Here is a 20126-nt window from a genome sequence, read left to right as displayed (position 1 = left end):
GAGTCCTTAATCCTCACCATCCCAAACTGTAGCACACATAAAGGAATAGTACATACATTATTTTTATGTACTGTCTGGTATATTTGATAATTTCTGGTCAAAAGGATAGTAACACCAACCCCAAAATTTAAAAAATCATGAGTTAGATCTCAAAATATTATGAGATTGGCTTAAAATCATGAGAATTTTTTATTTATCAGATAATATGTTTTGTAGTCTTTTTATTTGCCTTTTAATGTTTATGCCTTCATTACCTTTGGGTCACATTTTCAAAATTTTCTGCACAACCATATGGGCTAGAAACTTACCTTTTTAAATGAAAGATAAGATTCTCACGTAATCACATGCCTGTAGGAGCTGTGGCTTTAAGAAAAACATCCAATATCATGAGACTTCCAATAAAATCATGAGTTGGCATCGCTGTGCAGACTAAGAGTAATAGAGGTCTGGAGAAATAATCAGCATGATCACCCAACATTGTAATTATATAAAAAAAGAATAATTGAAAATGGAACAACCTTTGCCCTGGAGATAACCCGCTTGCCTTTGCTCACCCTCTCATTGCTGAGCAATGGGCTTAAACTGCAGCAAGGGAGGTTTAGGTTGGACATTAGGAAAAAGTTCCTGTCAGGGTGGTTAAACACTGGAATAAATTGCCTAGGGAGGTTGTGGAATCTCCATCTCTGGAGATATTTAAGAGTAGGTTAGATAAATGTCTATCAGGGATGGTCTAGACAGTATTTGGTCCTGCCATGAGGGCAGGGGACTGTACTGGATGACCTCTCGAGGTCCCTTCCAGTCCTAGAATCTATGAATCTATGAATCTAGTACTGGACACCTGTGTTGTTCACGGTTAGTGCCAACATCTGACCCAGTGAGGGACATTCAGTGAGAATGGTATAATTTTTCATCTCCAGTGCTTTGACAGTTTGCATCTTAAATTGCATTATGCTGACAAACGGCTGTGTACTAAAACGAACTGAGCACATGCTATCCATGCTGCTATTCCCAGGTCTGGGGTAATCACACTGGGCCTGATCTTGAGCATCCTACTGAAGTCAATGGGAGCTGTGGGCATTCAGGTGCCGATCCTCAAAGACATTTAGGTGCATTCAGTTGCTGTGAAAATCCTGCATCAAAAAAATGTAGGTTTCCTGTAATCATCTACCATAACATAAGATTTGACAACAAAGAGGCCACCTGTTTGTTTTATGGCACGTGAGCTGGCATTATATGAGGACAACTTCCTTTCTGAAGTGACAATGCTCTTAAGTTGTTTATATTTGCCTATGTATGAGCCACTGTTAATTTGCCTCATCCTTAATTGTATATTTCCAGACCAAACCCAAACTCTTTAAGATCGTTAAGGTTGAAAATACATATACATTAATTTGAAACAATAGCATTAAATATTGCAATTTTTAAAAAAATAGTCAAAAGCGATGAAATTTGGAATTAAGGTTCTACCTACAACCTTAATGCTAATCCTGTTCTTTATTATTATAATGCATGTGTTAAGAACCAACATTCATGTGCCTCTTTATGCAGATTGTTCTTTTTAATGATGTATGAGGAAGATTAAATAATGGTAATTTTCAAGAAATACAAGGGATGAAGAGATTTTAGCTGGCTTTGAATTATGTTCTTAATTAGCAATACAAATCAAAAAGGAAACAGTGGTAGTGATCATAGCTAGAGACATACAAATAAATGAATAATGACAGATTAGTTAAGAGGTGGGTTAAAATAGGGCTAGTGAATTATTTGAGGGTTTAATAACAGATCTGTACTAGCCTACGAGATGAAAAATTGACTAATAACAAACCAAAACTACATTTAGTGCCAATTAAGGCTGCATCAGAACATACTCCATCCACCCCAAGCTTTAAAAGCATGGCAATAAGAAGTTAAGGAGAAAGACTTCAACATTTATTACATAGCTAAGGCCCTTTGGGTTTTTTTTTTGAGGGTATGTGTTTGTTTGTTGGTTTGTTTAATTTCCCTGGAATTTATTGGTGTTTATTCAAAAATGTTAAAAAAGGGTGACAATCTGTAAAAGGTGAAAATGAAGGGCGGTGGGGGTGGCGGGGTGCCTGGTACTCCAGACGGGTGGGGGGTGGAGGGGGGATACTCACCACTTAGTAGTTGAGAAAGCCTTCTGCACCCTGCAGTGGTCTGGCAGTCTTGGCTGTGGACCCATCTCTCTGCCCTTCTCACTCCTCAACTGCATAGAGGAAGCAGAGGAGGCCGTGCTGAAGGGCCAGGACAGGAGGGGAGTAAAAGGCTGCACCCTGTGAATACTGAGCCCCTGGACAGAGCTGACCCTGACCCCGGGGCCATGCTTAAGGGCAGGGTCAGGAGGGGGTCTCTGCTCTTTGAAACCCCTTGAAGTACTTATTTTTTTTACTTTCACAAGTGCATTGAACTCAATTGCCTCAGGGGAGGAGCTTCTAAACTCTGCAGGATGTGGGGAAGAAGGGGAAGGAAGGAGCAGATGTTCCAGCCACATCTGCCAGATACCAAACAGGGAGGTGGTGGAAGTGACCCCTTTGCTCCAGCCTTTTTGTTAGTATTGCAGCTCCACCTCTCACCGCAGTCTACCTACTTACATGTTCTAAATTTGCCGATTAGAGACAAATTAAGCTGTTGCTCTGCTGGCAACTGTTCTGTAATTATGTTTATTTTATGCCTTGGGTGGTATTTTATTGTTCAGTGTAACATCATTATCAATTACATATATCATGCTTCTTCCAAGTTAGCATCTGTGGAATAATCAAGAATTAAATTGGGTTTGAAACAGCTGATGTCTAATTTGGCAAGCGTAGATTTTTTTATGTACAGAGATCTGATGTTAAAGTTGCCTCCACTACCTAGAAGAGAAGGTGTCCCATTCTTTACAGTCACATCTATAAAGTTGTAGATATTTGGGGCCTGATTCTCAGTTACACTAAGGCCACTAAGTTGTCCTTACAGACCTTTTACACTGCCAGAGTGGTGCAGGTAGGCCATAATATAAACGGTAGTTAGGCCCATTAGACCAAATGATTCTGCAACTGAAACAGTGACATGAATTGGAAAAGAGTCAGTCATAAGGGGGTTGTAAGGTGTAAGATTGAACCAGTTTGGTATTGAGTGAGTATGAGAAATGAGGGTGACTTGCCAGCCCAGGGGCCGAAAGGAGACTGCATCAGGAAAAGCAACTAATGGGAGCATGTGCAATAAAGTGTGGAGGGGCTATTTTGTATTACAACATTGTTCAATGCTTTTCCTGCTATGCAGCCCTCTTCCATCCGCTTAGCACGTCAATTATGCTCACGTTGCACTCTCCCTGAATGCCACATTGGAGCGAGTTACATCACATTCTTATTGTCCAACCCTCTTAGGCCCTATGGACAATTTACACTAATGCAGAAGCAACTAATGACTCTGGCTCATGGGAACTGCACCTGTTTTAATGACATTAACCTGTTCTGAATTTGGTCCATTTGGTATAACCCAGGACTGCTTTGATTTTGTTAGAAAGTCTTTCTAAACACTCCGTCAGTGGAATGAGACCAGGGATGAATTTGGTCCCTGGCATCTCTGCGGATCTGATTGTATCATCTCTATTTTTCCTCTTTATCCTGTGGCATCGGAGATGCTGCATTTCTGCCAGACTCATGGGTGAAAGGCAACAAGGTACATGCCCTGTGCTACATTTTCATGTGCATGTAAACACCTTCCAATGGATAGGCCATGTACAGATTTCTATGCACACACTATTGCAGATGCATATTTAGAAGCTATGCCCTAAATCACAGGTCGGCAACCTTTCAGAAGTGGGGTGCCGAGTCTTCATTTATTCACTTGAATTGAAGGTTTCGCGTGCCAGTAATACATTTTAATATTTTTAGAAGGTCTCTTTCTATAAGTCTGTAATATAGAACGAAACTATTGTTGTATGTAAAGTAAATAAGGTTTTTAAAATGTTTAAGAAGCTTCATTTAAAATTAAATTAAAATGCAGAGCCCCCCAGACCAGTGGCCAGGACCCGGGCAGTGTGAGTGCCACTGAAAATCAGCTCACGTGCCGCCTTTGGCACGCGTGCCATAGGTTGCCTACGCCTGCCCTAAATCTTGCTTGTATTTTTGCAGAGGAAGAGTGACAGTTAATCAAATATTTCTGGTTCTATAATAGGAAAAGAGAGCAGACTGGAACATGAGCAGGAAGAAATCAATAGGAGAAAGGGAGGCAAATCAGTTGGCTGTAACAAGTATGCTGTTGATTAAGGACTAGATAGAGGGTGGCGTTGGCATAGCAACTAGGCTGGACATGGCCAGGCAGGGAGTAACCTCACTTCACGCCCTCTGCACAAACATATGAAGGCTGCCCAGATCATTGATTTGGGACATATGTGGCGCTGCCACTAGTCCCTTAGGTGGATGAGGAAGGAACAGAACAATGGCTAAACAGTAGATTTAGGTGGGTGTACAGCAGGAAGTGAGCTGCACACATCTGGGGTCCACAAAACTCTTTCTCCTGGAACAAGAGGGGAACAATTGTGACTCCGGTAAACTGCAATTTCTCCCAGGCTTCACACACTATCCCTTGCAGAGGGTTGTGATCTAGCTCAGAATGACAGCAGTTGGTGTTAGGCAAGCCTGTGCTGCTGAATGAGGTGGCTGATTTGTACACGTGGCACCTCCTGGGCATGTTTGCGAGCCAGCAGCGGTGCTAAATCTCCGGTTCTTGTAGCTGTCTGGCTAGAAGAGTCCTGGCAGCAATATGTGAAGAAATGCCAAGTGAGGCTTCATTTACAGCGTGCTCAAACGCTGAAGAGTAGGAAGTGGAAAGTCAGATAACAGGGAAATAACAAGCAAACCCCAGCACATACAGGAATAATCAGCCATCACTTTCCAAAGAGGTTTATGAAGAAGCATCAGCCACTCTCAGCTGCCTTACCCCACTCTGACTGGTGGAACAAAGCTCTTGGCACAATCTCCACCTGCACCTGAGATCTCTTCCTTTGGATGATGATCTTGTAATGATTAGTGTAGAGTATTACAATACACCAACCCTCTCTGGGACTTTTATGGGACCTGCATAAGTTGGAGGGGAAACCCCGGAAGGATATTAAACAGTGAAAACAACTAACAAATCCTGCAGAAATCAACAGAAACCACTAGAGTGCTTCATTGCTTCTACTCGGTGCCTTTGCTGTTCTCCTCTCATTCCAGCATGGTGGAGACAAGTCCTGTTGCTGACCCTTCAGTGGGAGAACCTCTCCTCTGCTTAGCCAAAATGGAACTTGTCTGGCAACAGCTGGACACCTGCCAGCCTTAGCAGTCCTGTTGGAGCTTGCAGCATCCTTCTCCATTGCTTCTGTGCTCCACAGGCCGTTAAAAGGTAAGTTCCTCGAAAGAACATTTTTCTGTGGTGGGGAAAATAAAACATTAAAAACAGCTGAGGTGAGAAAAGAGGCCGCTGGGGACTGGAAGTTACACTGGGCTGATGTCTGGCACTTGCCATACTTGATCTACTGGGCCTGGGCCAAGAGCAAAGGCTGATAGTCTTAACATGTGAAATCTTGTGTCCCAGGGCTAGAAATGTATGTTCCACACCATCTGAAAGTGGGAGGGGAAGAAGGAGGAGGATAGACCAGCTGTTAACAGACCGGTACAGCATGCTAATTCCCTCCCAATTCAGGGGCTTTCCTGAACTAATGAGTTTTATATTCCTGCTATCACGAGATTAATATTAGAAGAGGAGGAGTAAAAGAGATCAGTAAAGCTTTGAGGCAAGTAAATTTGTAGGTAACAGAAAAGAATATTGTGAGTACAGAAAGAGACAGGGAATCAGGACTATTTTTAATTTTGGAAGAAAAGACATTAGAAAGCATTCATTGTTCTTTTAAAGTGGCCTATTTCAAGGATAAAGAGCCAGATCTTCAGCTGGTGTAAAGCAGTGTGGCTCCACTGGTGTAAATTGGCCACGTGGCATTCATGAAGCTCCCCCATTCACCTGCTGACAACCTAGCCCATAGAATTTATAGACGATATGACATGAAAGAAAGGAGTATGCAGTTTAAAGGCACACATCCTATGACAGTCATGGAGGTAGGAGTGGTATCAACATTCAACCCCATGTTTCCCCTGATTCCAAATCTCTTTACAAGGATTCCACTACAATGTACTTTTTTATTTTTGTGCCCGTCGCAATTGGGCGCAGTGGGGCACACCTGTAATCCCAGCTACTTGGGAGGCTGAGGCTGGTGGATTCAGGGGTTCTGGGCTGCGGTGCGCTATGCCGGTCAGGTGTCCGGTGCCACTGACAGCCTGGCCAGTGGGTGGCTGAAGGAGTGGCTAGACCAACACGAATGACGTGTTGTGCTCAGTGCTCTCTCTGTGAGGGCTGATGGACTGATTGATCAAGGTGCCCAGCACATGGGCATGTTACATTGATTAAAATATAGCAGAATTTTGGACAGCATGAAGCACAACTCTCTGCACTGTCCGAACGAACCACAAATAACTTAGCGATGGCCCATATCCAACCAAATGCTTTACCAAAAAGCTGCAGGGTGCATAACTCTCTGAAGGTCAGTAACTCTGTACTCTGGTGGGTCACCAAAGAAAGTGAATTTCACAGCTGAAGAGTCTGAGCTGAAAATGCACCATCTTCCGTTCCTAAACGAACATATGTAGCAGCTGTCTGCAATAGCATCTCAGCCACCTTTGACATGGTGCACAGGGAGAGAGAAGCCAAATCCCAGAAACCATATCCGACTTTAAGTATCTTGCTGAATCAGGGTCTAAACACACGCCTAATGTTAAGCATGTGAGTAGCCCCACTGAAATCAATAGGACAAAGTTAGACACACGCTTAAATATCTTGCTGAATCCAGGCCTTAGTGATTAGACTCAGCACTTTGAATGGCTCCCAGAAGCAATGGGAAGCCAGTGTAATTCATGGGGCTCAGGGGTAGTGTAATTTCTTTAAAGTTCCCCTGATAAAGAACATGTAGAAAAGAAGAAAGAGCAATACTAGAATCCTCTGATCACCCTGTCTGAGCGAACTCCTAGGTTCCTACGCTCTAGAAACCCTGCAAAATTTGTCTCGCTTACCAATCAGGCTTGTCTGCTGTTCTGTTTTACTTTGAATGTAAAAGAGGGATAGAAATGAAAGGAGATAGCAGACAGGGTACTATGATCTCCCCTCATTCCTGTAATTCATGTCATTAAGTGTTTCATACATTCAGTTATTTTGGGCAGATACATTTTCATGTGAATAACTCAGCACTGCTTTTTGCACTGCATGCTTCCCCCACCCACTCATTAAAAAACCAAAATCAACATATTAAAATCCCCCAAATACTGCACCATGAACTTGATCATGCATGGGATCTGCTAGCATGGACACCCCCGCCCCCCCCGCCCAGAGTCTCATGGACTCAATAGTCAGATACTATGGTGATGCTCAAGGTACAAGACCTATAGAGAACAGGTCTCCCCAGGGACACAGGGGTTCTGTGTTAGTAGAACCCATTGAAGGACTGGGCTTTGTAGGATTTTTCAAAGAATATGGCTTATGGAAACCAACAACATGGAGGACTTTTGATACAACTGGTTCTCATGGTCACAGGGTGGCATGGAAGGAACTGGTGTTACTGCAGCTGGGTAACAACCTAAAAGGGAGATGATGGTTTCATTCTTAAAGGTAAAACTTTTAACACGTGATTCTACTTGAGTCTATAAAAATGGCATTGAGAAGTCCCACACGTATGGGAACAATGAGACAATATCACATTTTCTTATTTTTCCAGTCAAACTAACCACCAGCACCAGAACTCATCCCAAAAGTTACCCTGGGATCTGTCCTTCTCACACTCTATCACCGGTAGTAAGAATGCTGAAGACCAATCTATGCCCTCAGCTACACCCACATGGTCTTCTCAGGAAATGCAGCACAGAACCTGTTCCCCGAGGAGTCTTTGAATATGGAAGTCAGAAATGCAGTTAAAGTATGGATGGCTGTTCTGTTCAATTTTAACTACTGGCTTCAAATTAAACTCTCTCATAACTGCACCAATGAAAAGAAATTTACTCCATTGGATCAAAAGAAAAATATATCAATCTGGAGTTTTCAGCTTTTGATCAACAAAGATGTTTATAATATATATGTAGCTAAGGTTTATAAAATGTTATAATAAGCTTTAAAAGAATATTTAAATATAAATGTTAAATGAAAAGGGTGAGACTCATCTTGAAGATTAAATAACTCAAAGCTGGAACAATGCAGGTGTATTTCTGCAATTGCTGGATCATTTTTTCCCCTAGGAGTCTGATTCTCTTCTCATTTACACTGCAGTAAATCAATAGTCACTCCATTCAAATTGCTGGAGTTTGTAAACTCTTTGGGGCAGGAACCACCTGTTTCTTTTGGGTGCTTGTACAGTGCCTAGCACCATGGTGGCTAATCCATGCTTGAGGAATGTGTCGGCAAAGTGACGGGGCAGTTAGAGATAGGAAATAGATGAATTTAAGGAAAAATTTCAGTTCACAAAAGACCAGACAAATGCTCAATGCTCCAAGCGCTCATGTTAGATATGAAGCTTAATTTTCTGGGAGGAAATATATATGCCAGTGACATCAACATTAGAGCTAGTCAGAAATTCCCACCTTTTCCCCCCATTTTCCCTGTAGAAAAAGTCTTCTAGAGAAAATTTAAAATGCAGGCTAAACACCAAAACCTATAAATGTTTGGTCAAAAAGATTCTGGTTTTCAGTTTTAAATGAAAAATCAAATTTTTTCACAGATACCAAACACTTCTCATGAAAATTTTCATTTTGTCAAACCTCCAAGTTCTTGTCAAAAATCAATGGACATGGAAAATTTTCAACCAGCCCCAAGCAACAGGGATTTGCTTTAATCTATTGGCTCTCAGAAACTAAATTTCAATTTATAAAAGGCATTGTAAACCAGCTTTGAACTGAAGCAAGCGTTCATTTTGGCTCACAGCACCTGTGATCAATATGGACTTCTCCAGCTTAGCACAGATTTCAAGGGATAAAGTGGGCTAAAACAGTCAAAATACGGGGTATGGAGAGACTGAACAATGGCCAGTGTCATTTTGACTGCTTTCCGAGTTGTGTTGTGTCTGATTTGACCCATGTTTAAGTAGGTAATCAGGCAACTTTCAAGAGAATTCATTGACCATTACATGTGCCTGAAATGTAGTAATGACACCAACAAAATAAACAACTTTTGGCACTAGGAAGTTTGCTTTATTTCCATTCTTTACTCATTAGGATGTGAAACTGCTAAATGAACTAAGTACAGACAATCTTTTGGGATTGAACAATTTTGTAGTGGCAAAACTGCATGGAATAGGCATAAATAGCTCCCAGAGACCAACAAACAAGCCCTTCATGCTTTTTGCAGATTGAGTATTGATTTTACAAATGCTAATGTAACCCCAATGGCAACAAGAGGGAGAACTTTGTACATTTAGTAACATTTATTTCTGCATTCGGTATCAAGTACATAAGTGCAAATATTCAGAGTCCATAAGTAAGTCCATTAGGAGCTACAGAGAATGTAATACAAAGTGTAATAAATTTAACAAGCTGGAACTCTCCAGTTACCATACATGTAAATCAGCCCATCAATCCCTTACAACAAAAGTACTGGGTTTTTGTTTTGTTTTTTAGTTATACAAAACTGATTACTATAAGTACTGATTACTGTTTATTCCATTTGTGCTGGAAAACACTAAAACATTAGCCCACAATTCTATATAGTTAATAAAGATGAACCCAACCAGCGACCCAGTGACATAGAAGCAATTTTAACTATTGCATCAGTGCACTAAGCAGGAAAGCCCTAGCCACATGTAACATTAAAGTTATAGAAGCAATGCCAATAGAAGAAAAACACTTAAAAAAATCAGTATTATTTAGGCTCTCACCATCATGCACTTTATAAGCAACACAAAAACCACATCTAGTACACTTTTCTCTTTACTATACTTTAGTGCTTGACACAAGTGATTGCAAATATTCTAAGAGTACACAAGCAGCAAGGAAAAAGAGCTGCTTTTGTGTTTTATGTTCTAAGAACATGGTGTTGAGAAAAAAAAAGGAACAATAAATTTGCAATAAAGTGTAAGAGCAGAGCTGTTTGCACTCCAGACTCCCCCATTATTCACTACTGTTGTTGATGGATTCTTGATGTCTGCTTTACTCTGCCTTTCTCTTAGCGCCTGGGATTTTCGCCTGGATCCTAGGTGTAAAAAAATGGGATTACACTGTCAGATAGCAATTAATCAAAATCATTCCATAGCATCATGACTTTTCTTAGCTAGAAGGTGACCTTTGCTTTAGCCTTCATTCTTGGTACCTTGGTAAGATGTGTGTGTAACAACTATAAACAAAGAAGGCTAGATTGTGGGTTAAACTACACACCTGCAAAGGAAAGAAATGGGGAGGGGGTAAGAGAGCCTGCCCACATGGGTGAGCTGGACTTTGTATCCAGGAGCACCGGAGTAAGCAGTCGGGTTCTAACAGTTCATATATACCCGGAATATGCTCAGTGAATTTGCCGTTCCTTTGATTTCCCACCATATGTTATCATCTGTAACAAACTAGAGATACAGTTAAAATACAAAATTTGGATCCAGATTTTTAACATCGCCAGAATCCAGTGGTGCTCAGAGCCGGGGATTCAGTTTGCGTGGCCAATCTTTATAATACAGCAGACCTCAAGTGCTCAGGAGTGTAGATCAGAGCGGCTCTACGTGACCCCAAGGAAATGTGGTCAGAGGCTGGGAGAGAGAGGTAGATCTGCAACCCAGAGCTCTCCAGCTATTTAGGTCACGGCAAACACTAACTGTTACTATACGTAAAGGGCTACAATTTCTTTCTCTCTGTGAGGTGAGTCCTAAGCCTGGTGCCCAAATGAAATGTTGGGGTGACATCCCCCGCTGTGCAGAGGGCCAGCACCAGATCCATGCACCAGTGAAGTCCCACTTAAGCCCCATTTGGAGAACATAAATGGGGCCAAACCCTTGGGCCATCTTTCTGCACTTGGATGAATTTTAAGTCTTCAGTGCATGAAGCGTAAGAGTGAGTGCACATATTGGCTTCACACTTGAACATACAGAAGGCACATTTTCTTGAACAAGAAGATTGCTCATGACAACAGCATTGCTATTCTGCAGAAGCACCTCAACCATCTCCGTCAATATCAGGTTAGCTCATTATGAGCCGTGATATTCACAAAGAGTGGATGAAATAAGCCCAGAGTATCAAGGGCCAAGTTGCCTCCAGCCCTTTTGGGGCTGGGCAGTGAGGAAAGGGAGCAAAGAGCATTTTCTCCCTCGTCCAGCCTGTGTAAGGAACTCAGGGGAGTGCCAGGGCTGCTCCCTTCATAGCTCCCCTAACGGGAAGGAGAGTGGAAAGGAGGATGCAGGGCCATGATTCCTCCCCGATATCCACTGGTCTGCAGCATGGGACTAAGCCGCAGGTGGCAGTATGCTGCTCTCTATAAAGGCGGGTGTGGCTTTGGGCACACTCCCCCTATGCACTGAGGAGGTCTGGTGGGCATTCTCTCAGTGGCAGAATTCCTGCTTTTGCTTCCCGTGGGGCCATAACCTTCCATGCCATCCCCAATGTATGGATGTGCCCTAAGGACACAAGTGAACCTAAGGCATGCTTCTTGTAAAAATCTGCTGCTCAACTCACTTTGCCATGACAGTGTTTATGTGGGTCCTCACAAGTCCCAAGTATTGATCAATCTGTGCCTACAAAAAGCAAGAACAGACATCTGAAGATCAACAGGGCCTTGGAAAGCTAGGACCATTTACACATCCAATCTGAATGATAGTTATTGTACAGTCTTTTGACTTACCTGATACTTGTCATATACAACAGGTAGAGTAAACATAGAGACCACAGCTGGGGGGGAAATGAACAGTGTTAAATTTCTGCAGCTGAGATTGTTACTCACAGAAAACAAGATGCATTATCTAGCTTCCTCTTGAACGAAAAGGCAAAAGCACATGATGTCACTTTGTCCCAAGAGATGATTCAAGAAGCTGTATTAAAACTGAACCCTGCCTGAATCTTCCAAATGTGAAATGTATATCACTATGTACCCAGCAACTGAGAAGCCACTAAGCACAGCAAGTGGTTGATAGATATCAGGGGACAACAGAATAAGAAATAAAGATGAATATGTATTAGTAAGTGGAACAAAGATAATTGTCTAACTGTGGAAAAAGCTCATTTCAAAGGTGAGACAAGTGGGGGACTAGGCTGGTTTTTCTAACAAGAAATTGCCATGGTTAATACACGTTTAAAAACAGATCTTAAAATAAATGATGATCTTTACCCATGATCATAAGAGTCAGGCCATTGAAGAGAGCTCCAACGTAAGTCAGCAGCCACATTAGTACTGCAAACTAAATTAAAAACAAATCATTAGATCTCCTGACAATCACTGAAATTATCAGCACAAGAATAAATGGCTTCATTTAACTAGCTAGTTTATGGGCATATTATTATTCCATTAACTTCACTTAACTAGCTGGAATACCAGCATGCTTAGGAACTAGGGACATCTGCTGTAGGTGACTTTAATTTTTCATAGCCTTTCAAAACCAATGCAAAATAAAAGCCCCTGCACATTTTTAGGAAGGGTGCAGAGCAAAGGTAAACCATCCCACTGTTTTTTTTACATAACCCCATCCTTCCTTCCACTACCATCCCCCCTGCGGTTCTCCTCCTCATCCTCCTCGTTGCGTTTTTGCCTGTGTCTAGGACCTGATCCTGCAATGAGCTCAGCATAGGCAGACCCCTCCACCTGTGTGGAGCCTCACTGAGGAGAGGGGCCTTCCTGCACAGGGTACATTGCACGATTGACGCTTTAGATTGTAAACCTCTTGAGGCAGGAACTGTGGGTAAAATTTTCAAAAGAGCCTAAGTCCAAATGACCTTCTTCTTGACAGTCTCCTCTTTGTGCGGAGGGGTGTGGGGGCACCTAACACGCTTTTGGACACTCCTAAAGCAACAGATAATAAATAACCATTATGACTGAGCAGTAACAGGGACATTCTTCTGCAGCAGGAAATGACATAGTTGAGGGATGGGATGGGTTGGTGGGCAAGGAAGAGGTGGAGAATCATATCCCAGTGTCACGTAGGCTTCCAGTGAGCCTAGGGTTGACCGCGCTACTAGCTGAGTCCTGAGTTCCTTGCAGGAGGAGTGTAGTATGGTGGAAAACAAAGCACTCTGTGGGCCAGCTCCTTAGAGGGAGTAACTCAAAGAAGTTCCATTGACTTCAGTGGAGCTATGTCATTTAACATCAGATGAGGATCTGGCCCAACATCTTTAAAAACTCTTTTGTCACGGATCCCTCAATTCCAATGTGTAATGTGAAATCACTACTGTATAGACAATTAAATTAGTTAAAAAAGAGAGCAAACAAGAGCAGAACCTTTATACTGTACAGTAACACACATCTAGGTTTTGTCAAGGCATTATCATCATGGAAACTAAGGAAAGCAGTGCTCTGCTCTGTAAAATCTCTCCTCTCCAATGGGATTCAAAATGGTTGAGCAAATCGTACTTTTAAGGAATCCACCAGGTCCTGGACAAGGAAGAGTCTCCTCAGCTCTCTGACTGTGCTGTTCACGTACAACTGGAGACAGTCTGTGTATTTCTGAATCTGGTCCTGTGAGAGAGACATTTCCATCTCCAGGTAGGCTCTGCCAGAAACACAGATCCAATTACAAAACACGGGCAAGCTTGCAGTCCGTTTACTCTTGTGCTTTTCTCCTCCTGCTGTTCCCTACTACCCTGAAGCTCATTTTCTCTGCAGCCGTGGCAGCCACAGCACTATCAATACCCACCATTACCCCCCTGCACTGTTATTTCACCCTTGGACAACTATGGGCCTCATTGCCACATCCAATAGTAAAATCCACAAGAGGAGGCCAAGGGGAAGAAACTTGACAAGGCTCCTCCTGTGGCTCTTCCTGCCACATCTTGCCGTTGGGCGCGTGAGTTATTCCCCCCATGGGATGGGCCATGGAGCCAGCCTCTCAGACGCTGTAGATTCCAGGAGAATGGCAGAAGCCCAGAGCCATCTGCTCACAGATCTCCTGCCTCTGCATCAGTTCTGGAACACCAGTACCTCTTACTCCCCTCCCTGACAGCACAGCTCCAAATTCAGGGGCAGCTTGCCAGCATTACGGTGGTCCACGTGGAAAAGGTACGACAACACCAGGCCATATTAGCTTTCTCTCTGAAACTCTGAGGTCAGTGGGGAGGTAGGGGAGAATGATGTGTGTCCCCTGGGACCCACCCTGGCCCACCCCATCCAACACTGTGCTGCCCTGTTCTCACCCCAGTCCTCACCCCTTTCCCATGGCCCATGGAAGGCTCTCTTTAGGATCCTTTGGAAACTGGGGATTCCCTGCCCTCATTTCCACAAGAGAGAAAGAAAATCTATCTGTGGGGTTCCCATCTCAGGCTTCTGTCATCTCCTCCAGCTGACAATCCCTTGAGACTCTAACCTTGCTGGGGTGAAGCTACAACTGAAAACAACAGTATTAACGTTTAACACTTATCTTGTGTTATCCATGTCCAAAGTGCTTTACGGAAAGCTCATTAATCTAGACATTCCGTAAAAACAAGAGGAGGACGGTATTCTTGCTGCTATGCGGGGAAAGCATATTATAGCTGGAACCGCAGGGACAGCGATAGTTTTTACTATGGTTGTTCCTTTTTTCTAGTTGCTTCTAACTTTCTAAATCTTTCAGCTTTCAGGCTAAAAGTTTCAAGGTCTGAGGGGTGAATTTTTTAAAAAAATTTGAGCAAATACAGTTCATGGACTTTTGAGACCCCGAACAGTGGAAAAGAACATTTCCCCTCATTATGAAAAAGAAACCCACCATGTCTATGGTCTAAAAGTGTTTATGGCAGATACAGAACTCTGTCACTAACAATGAATAATGCAGGATATACCCCCCTTTGGCAATGATTGCAAAGCACTCACTTGAATGGATGGCCTTCATCAGTCTTCTGCACAGCCTGTAAAACTGACTTGTAGATTCTGAAGCTAATGGTGGCTGAGAGAGCAGCTAGTGCCAGGTAGGCAATAACACTGACCACACTGAACTGGGTCAGAGAGAAGAGCAGTAGCAGGATGCTTCCAAACACTATCCCTGTCTGCTTGATGTCACGCCAGTACAACAGGTCGATAGCTGGGAAGAGAAAATAAATCAATCAAACTCCAGCACTGCAGTGATTTCAAAGCAAGCTACTGTTGCAGATTCAGGTGACCAAGCACTTTTGCAGAGAAACAAAGGTTATGTCTACACTGCAAGCTTGGGTGTGATGCCCAGTTTGTATACACGTTAGCTCGATGAAGCTACTCGAGTATAATGTAGCTGTGATAACATGGGCAGTGGCAGCACGGGTTAGCTGTGCTAAAGACAAACCCACCTGAACCCCTTCGGTACATACTTAGCATTGCTAAGCCATGCGGCTGCTGCTTTTGCTACCGTGGCTACGCGAGTATGTGTATGCAAGCTAGGAACCATTCCCTTACCTCATACTGTAGACTTAGCCAAAGGGACAAACGACTGGATATATATATAGTAACTCTGTTGACATCAGTGGAGTTATTCCAGAAATACACAATTGCAAACAAGATGAAAACCAGGCCTAATATCTCTCTATGGCAGTGTCAGTATGGTTTAGTGGGCAGCATTTTTGCCCTTAAACCAGAATGTCATATGTCTGAGTCTCATACCAGCCTCATTACTCACTCCACCATGACCCTTCCATGCAGGGCTACGGGTTATTACTAGGGCTAGTCCAAAATTTCCCATCAAAACTTTTTTTGAAGGAAGACTGAGTTTTCGACTCAATGAAAATTTGTCCAAAAAGTGTCGTCTTTCTTTGAAAATTTTAGATTTTTCATTAGAAATCCCAAATATTTTTCAGTTTTTGGTATATCAACAAAAAATCAAAAATTTCCATTGAAAAGTTTAATGAGAACTGGGTTTTTTTTTCCATTTTCATTGACACTTTCAGCAGAGAAAAAAACCAAACCCTTATTTTCTGACCAGCTCTATTTGTTACATTCTTAGGGAACCGATAAGACATTTTTTAAAAGGTCCAATTTAGTCTGGTGACCGTTCAGCTACAAGTTAAAAATCCCATGAGACTTCTTAAGAAACTCAGCCAACCTTCTCTCACTATACAACTTATAGGTTTTAATTTGAGCCGGGCAAACACTGCAAAACATTTTCTGTAAATACATCTTCATCTTTTAAAGTTCACTTTGCTCGGCTTGGACCCATTTTGTGTTCATGTACCACGAACATTGTAGCAAAATGATTTTACCAACAAGAGTATTCACCATAAAATCAAAATTTAAGCAAACATTGTTGAATAGTCATGGAAAATTCATGATCCCAAATATTTACATCTGAAATCTGCTTCTAACAGTGGCCTCCATCCGATCAGGGAACAGAACCATGCCATGTGACATAATGTCCAATCAAAAACAGCTCTAATTTTAAAAATTAACTATTCATGATGAACTGATTGAATATGGTGCAGATCAAGTGTTATTTATACATGTTAGCTGTGCACTAATTCTGAATAAAGAACAAATTCAGGAAAATTATGATCTGTTCAAAGAAAATTCACAAGCAGAAAAAGAGGTAAAATTCATAAAATAAAATATTGATTGCAAATTATTTGCCCAGCAATAATTCTAATCTCCAAAGAGATGTGAGTCATTGATGAAGGAGCTATTACTCGTTACCATTACAGTTCTCACTCTTACTTAGTATTGTGAAGTACATTGGGCTAGAGTACAAAAATAGTTATTTAAAATCAAGTTCTATTCACTTTTTATTCCATTCAAGTTCTATTCCATTTCATATACGAACCATAAATAAGAGAATCCTTTCATATTTCTAAATGTATGGATTCAGTCTGGATCCTTCAAACATTTATGCACAGGAGTAGCCCAATGCGACTTAGCACAAATTCCAGCTGTGGCCATGTGCCCAGTACTATCATGGGCTAGAAATGGATTATATTCTCACCTAGATACGCAGGGCTTTCCAGGAGTGCTACTCCTTTCAATGAGAAAAGGAGCTGAATGGCGAACGCAATGAGAATATATTCCGTGTGCATCATCCTGACATAACCTGTCTTACAACAGGATTTTTTGCTAAGGCATATTAAAGAATTGGCTAATAAAAGAATTAGTTACTAGTATTTGGCCTCAGCAACGGCAGGCCACTCAGATTAAAGCTGCTCACAGATCAGCCACTTTCTCACTGCTTTTTCTTCCCTCAACGAATCATTCTGGATTTCTTTCTTTAAAGAAAAAAATTGTAGTTTAGAGATGAAAGAGGCGCTTCTTAATGAGGACACAATGCTGCAAACTCACCACAGGATGGACATATGTCAAAGGATGTCTGCAGTGATGTAGCCATGTCATTCCCAGGATGCGAGGGAGACAAGGTGGCTGAGGTAATATCTTTTATTGGACCAACTTCTGTTGGTGAACTAGGCAAGCTTTTGAGCTCTACACAGCTCTTCTTCAGATCAGGTCAAAGAGCTCTGTATAGCTCAAAAGCTTGTCTCTTTTGCCAACAGAAGTTGGTCCAATAAAACCTATTACCTCACCCATCTTGTCTCTTGAATATGTCAAAAGAGACACTCATGGGGACCTGTATGCAGGTAAGAGACAAGAGAAATACAGCTGATTTCATTTACTAGTCAAACAAAAACTAGAAGGGGGTTGGCATCTCCAAGGTAGCATGCATCTGTTAGTATACGCTGCTAGCATTGCTGTGGTACTTTATATTGCTAGAGAAATTACATACCAGATACAAGCTTAAAATCATACTGACTCCAAGGGAGAGACAGTCGGTATGTTTTTAAAGGTCATTTTTCACATCATTGGGCATCATGTGGAGTACAGGGGGCAAATTCTTCCCGGAAGGCACAGACTAATGATCTGGGATGGTCAGTATAGTTAGGGATTCATAGGGGTTAGGAGAAGGAATCTTCCTCTCCACACTATAGAGCAGCAGCCAAGTCTCCCTAGAGCCCTGAGGCAATGACTCATGGACATGTGTAGTGGTGGATCTGCTGGGTCTGGTCCCACTCATGCCCCAAACTCCTTCTGCCTGGCAGAAGGCTGGGAGGACAGAGCTGTGCTGCCTGGGTTCCCCAAATCCTATCCGTCCTATGGTCAGTGAAACAATGCTGGGTCAGTCTGCATGGTCTCTGAGCCCGTGGGATGCAGCGGAATTTGTCGTAAGGACCAGATCCTCAAAGGTATTTAGGCTCCTTCCCTACACCGGTTTCAATGAAAATTAGCAGCCTAAATACCTTTGAGGATCTGGCCGTAAGTGAATAAACTAGGACAGAGACTAAACTTACAGTCAGGACAGATGGTGTCACTCAGTCTCATGTCCTTGACACCTGGTCATGGAAAGAGCAAGAAGTCCCTGACTGCTCCTTGGACAGGCACAGGGAAGAGAGAGCATATGAGAGGTTCTAATATAGGTACTTTTGGGGGCACAGGACACAAAGCGCTGAGCTCATCAACATGAGCCCGTCTCCCCCTCAAGCAACTCCAGAACTCCAGGGTGCAAAGCTAGATGGAGACTGAGTATTTCTGGTTTCCCACTGTGGCAATCCAGCCCTTCCCCTGGGCAGGTGAGCCGGCTGGGAAGTCAGCATGCAGCTTTCACACTGGCAGGATTTGGCTGTTTTGAGCTGGAACAGGCCCACAGTAATGAAGGATATTAAAATGCTGCTTAAAAGACCAGGCTATAAAGTAGAGCTGCCGCTGTATGCAAGCCACTGAAATGGTCTTTTCCAATATTTACATCTCGCTTTTTCTTAAACAAGGGAAATCTCATTTCAAAGAGGGCAGGTTTCCATTTTTGCCCGAGCCTGGTTCCCATCAGAGTTAGATTGTGACCGATACAGGGGGAACTCCAGGAGGGATTGTGCTGCATGTTCCAGTGGCATCCAGGTAGAACGCACCTACTGTGATGCTGCCTGTTCCAGGACAAATGGATGTCCTGGCTTTCCCATGGGTACGCCCCCTATGCTTGGCATGACCTTGGAGCCACTACAGGGGCTGCAAAGGGGGAATCCTCAGGGGCGAGGGGGCATATGTGCCTGGCTTATGACTGCTTTGCATCACCAGAGCCATAGCAGGAGCAACAACATGGCCCCAGATATTTAGTCTGTGCCTCTTCTACCACGAGCAAAGATCTCACGTACGTGGCAGCCAGTGACATGGGGGTTGGGGCATGGGTGTTCCTCTAGACTACAAAACTGACCACAAGTGTCGAACACAAGAGAAGTCTGAGGCTGAGAAAATAACTGTAGCCAGAATCCTTGGACTCGGTTCATAGCTGCCCCTGCCCCTTGTTTAGCCATTTGCCCCACCACAAAGGAGGTGTAAATCATTACTGCCTCAGATAGAAGCCTTTACACTCCCCCAGGTGTAAATGATACACAAGGGGCAGTGCAATGGCTAATCAGCCCCCTTGTCGCCAAATGGCTGCATCCTCTCTTCTTCAAATGCCCTTGTTATTCTTAAGTGTAGTCAAGGTGAAATTCAAAGGGGAAGATACCAGCCCAGTGTGCACACACTATTTTGCGTCTCCAAGTGTAATATCAATTCAGTGCACAATATGGCACACTCTGTCTGCTGGCCCAGTGGGTTTTCTATCATAGAAACATAAGAACGGCCACACTGGGTCAGACCAAAGGTCCATCTAGCCCAGTATCCTGTCTTCTGACAGTGGCCAATGCCAGGTGCCCCAGAGGGAATGAACAGAACAGGGAATCATCAAGCGATCCATCCCCTGTCACCCATTGCCGGCTTCTGGCAAACAGAGGCTCAGGACACCATCTTTGAAGTCTTAAGTTCAAATCTTAGCTTGAGTCACCACTGAAAGGGCATTTGACAGCCTCACCCCAGTCCATTTTTGTGCACAACGTAGAACCCCCAGACAAGCTGTCACAATTAGCAGCCTCTGTTCTAGAAAGCCTCAGTCAATACTAACACAGTCAGTTTTGTGGGCCAGGATT

The 20126-nt window shown here is 42.9% G+C and overlaps 1 protein-coding gene across 2 annotated transcripts in view; it reads right to left on the bottom strand.

Annotated features, from left to right (window-relative positions):
• Positions 1 to 9262: 9262 nt before the first annotated feature.
• The window catches only part of RTN1 (reticulon 1), a 194392-nt gene continuing 183528 nt past the window's right edge, over positions 9263 to 20126 (bottom strand). The window contains exons 4-9 of one of the 2 annotated variants that reach the window (XM_026654321.1): positions 15037 to 15244; positions 13606 to 13744; positions 12370 to 12439; positions 11887 to 11933; positions 11721 to 11779; positions 9263 to 10260 (exon numbers count right to left, since the gene is read on the bottom strand). In XM_026654321.1, coding sequence (XP_026510106.1) covers positions 10218 to 10260; positions 11721 to 11779; positions 11887 to 11933; positions 12370 to 12439; positions 13606 to 13744; positions 15037 to 15244 — 566 coding nt within the window. In that variant the 3' untranslated portion in view covers positions 9263 to 10217. The remainder of the gene's footprint in view (positions 10261 to 11720; positions 11780 to 11886; positions 11934 to 12369; positions 12440 to 13605; positions 13745 to 15036; positions 15245 to 20126) is intronic. The other variant, XM_026654322.2, reaches the window with a different exon arrangement.

Source organism: Terrapene carolina, unplaced genomic scaffold (genome assembly GCF_002925995.2).
Source record: "Terrapene carolina triunguis isolate 2854851 unplaced genomic scaffold, T_m_triunguis-2.0 Scaffold189, whole genome shotgun sequence".
NCBI classification, from domain to species: Eukaryota; Metazoa; Chordata; order Testudines; family Emydidae; genus Terrapene; species Terrapene triunguis.
This window is presented reverse-complemented; position numbering and strand designations above follow the sequence as displayed.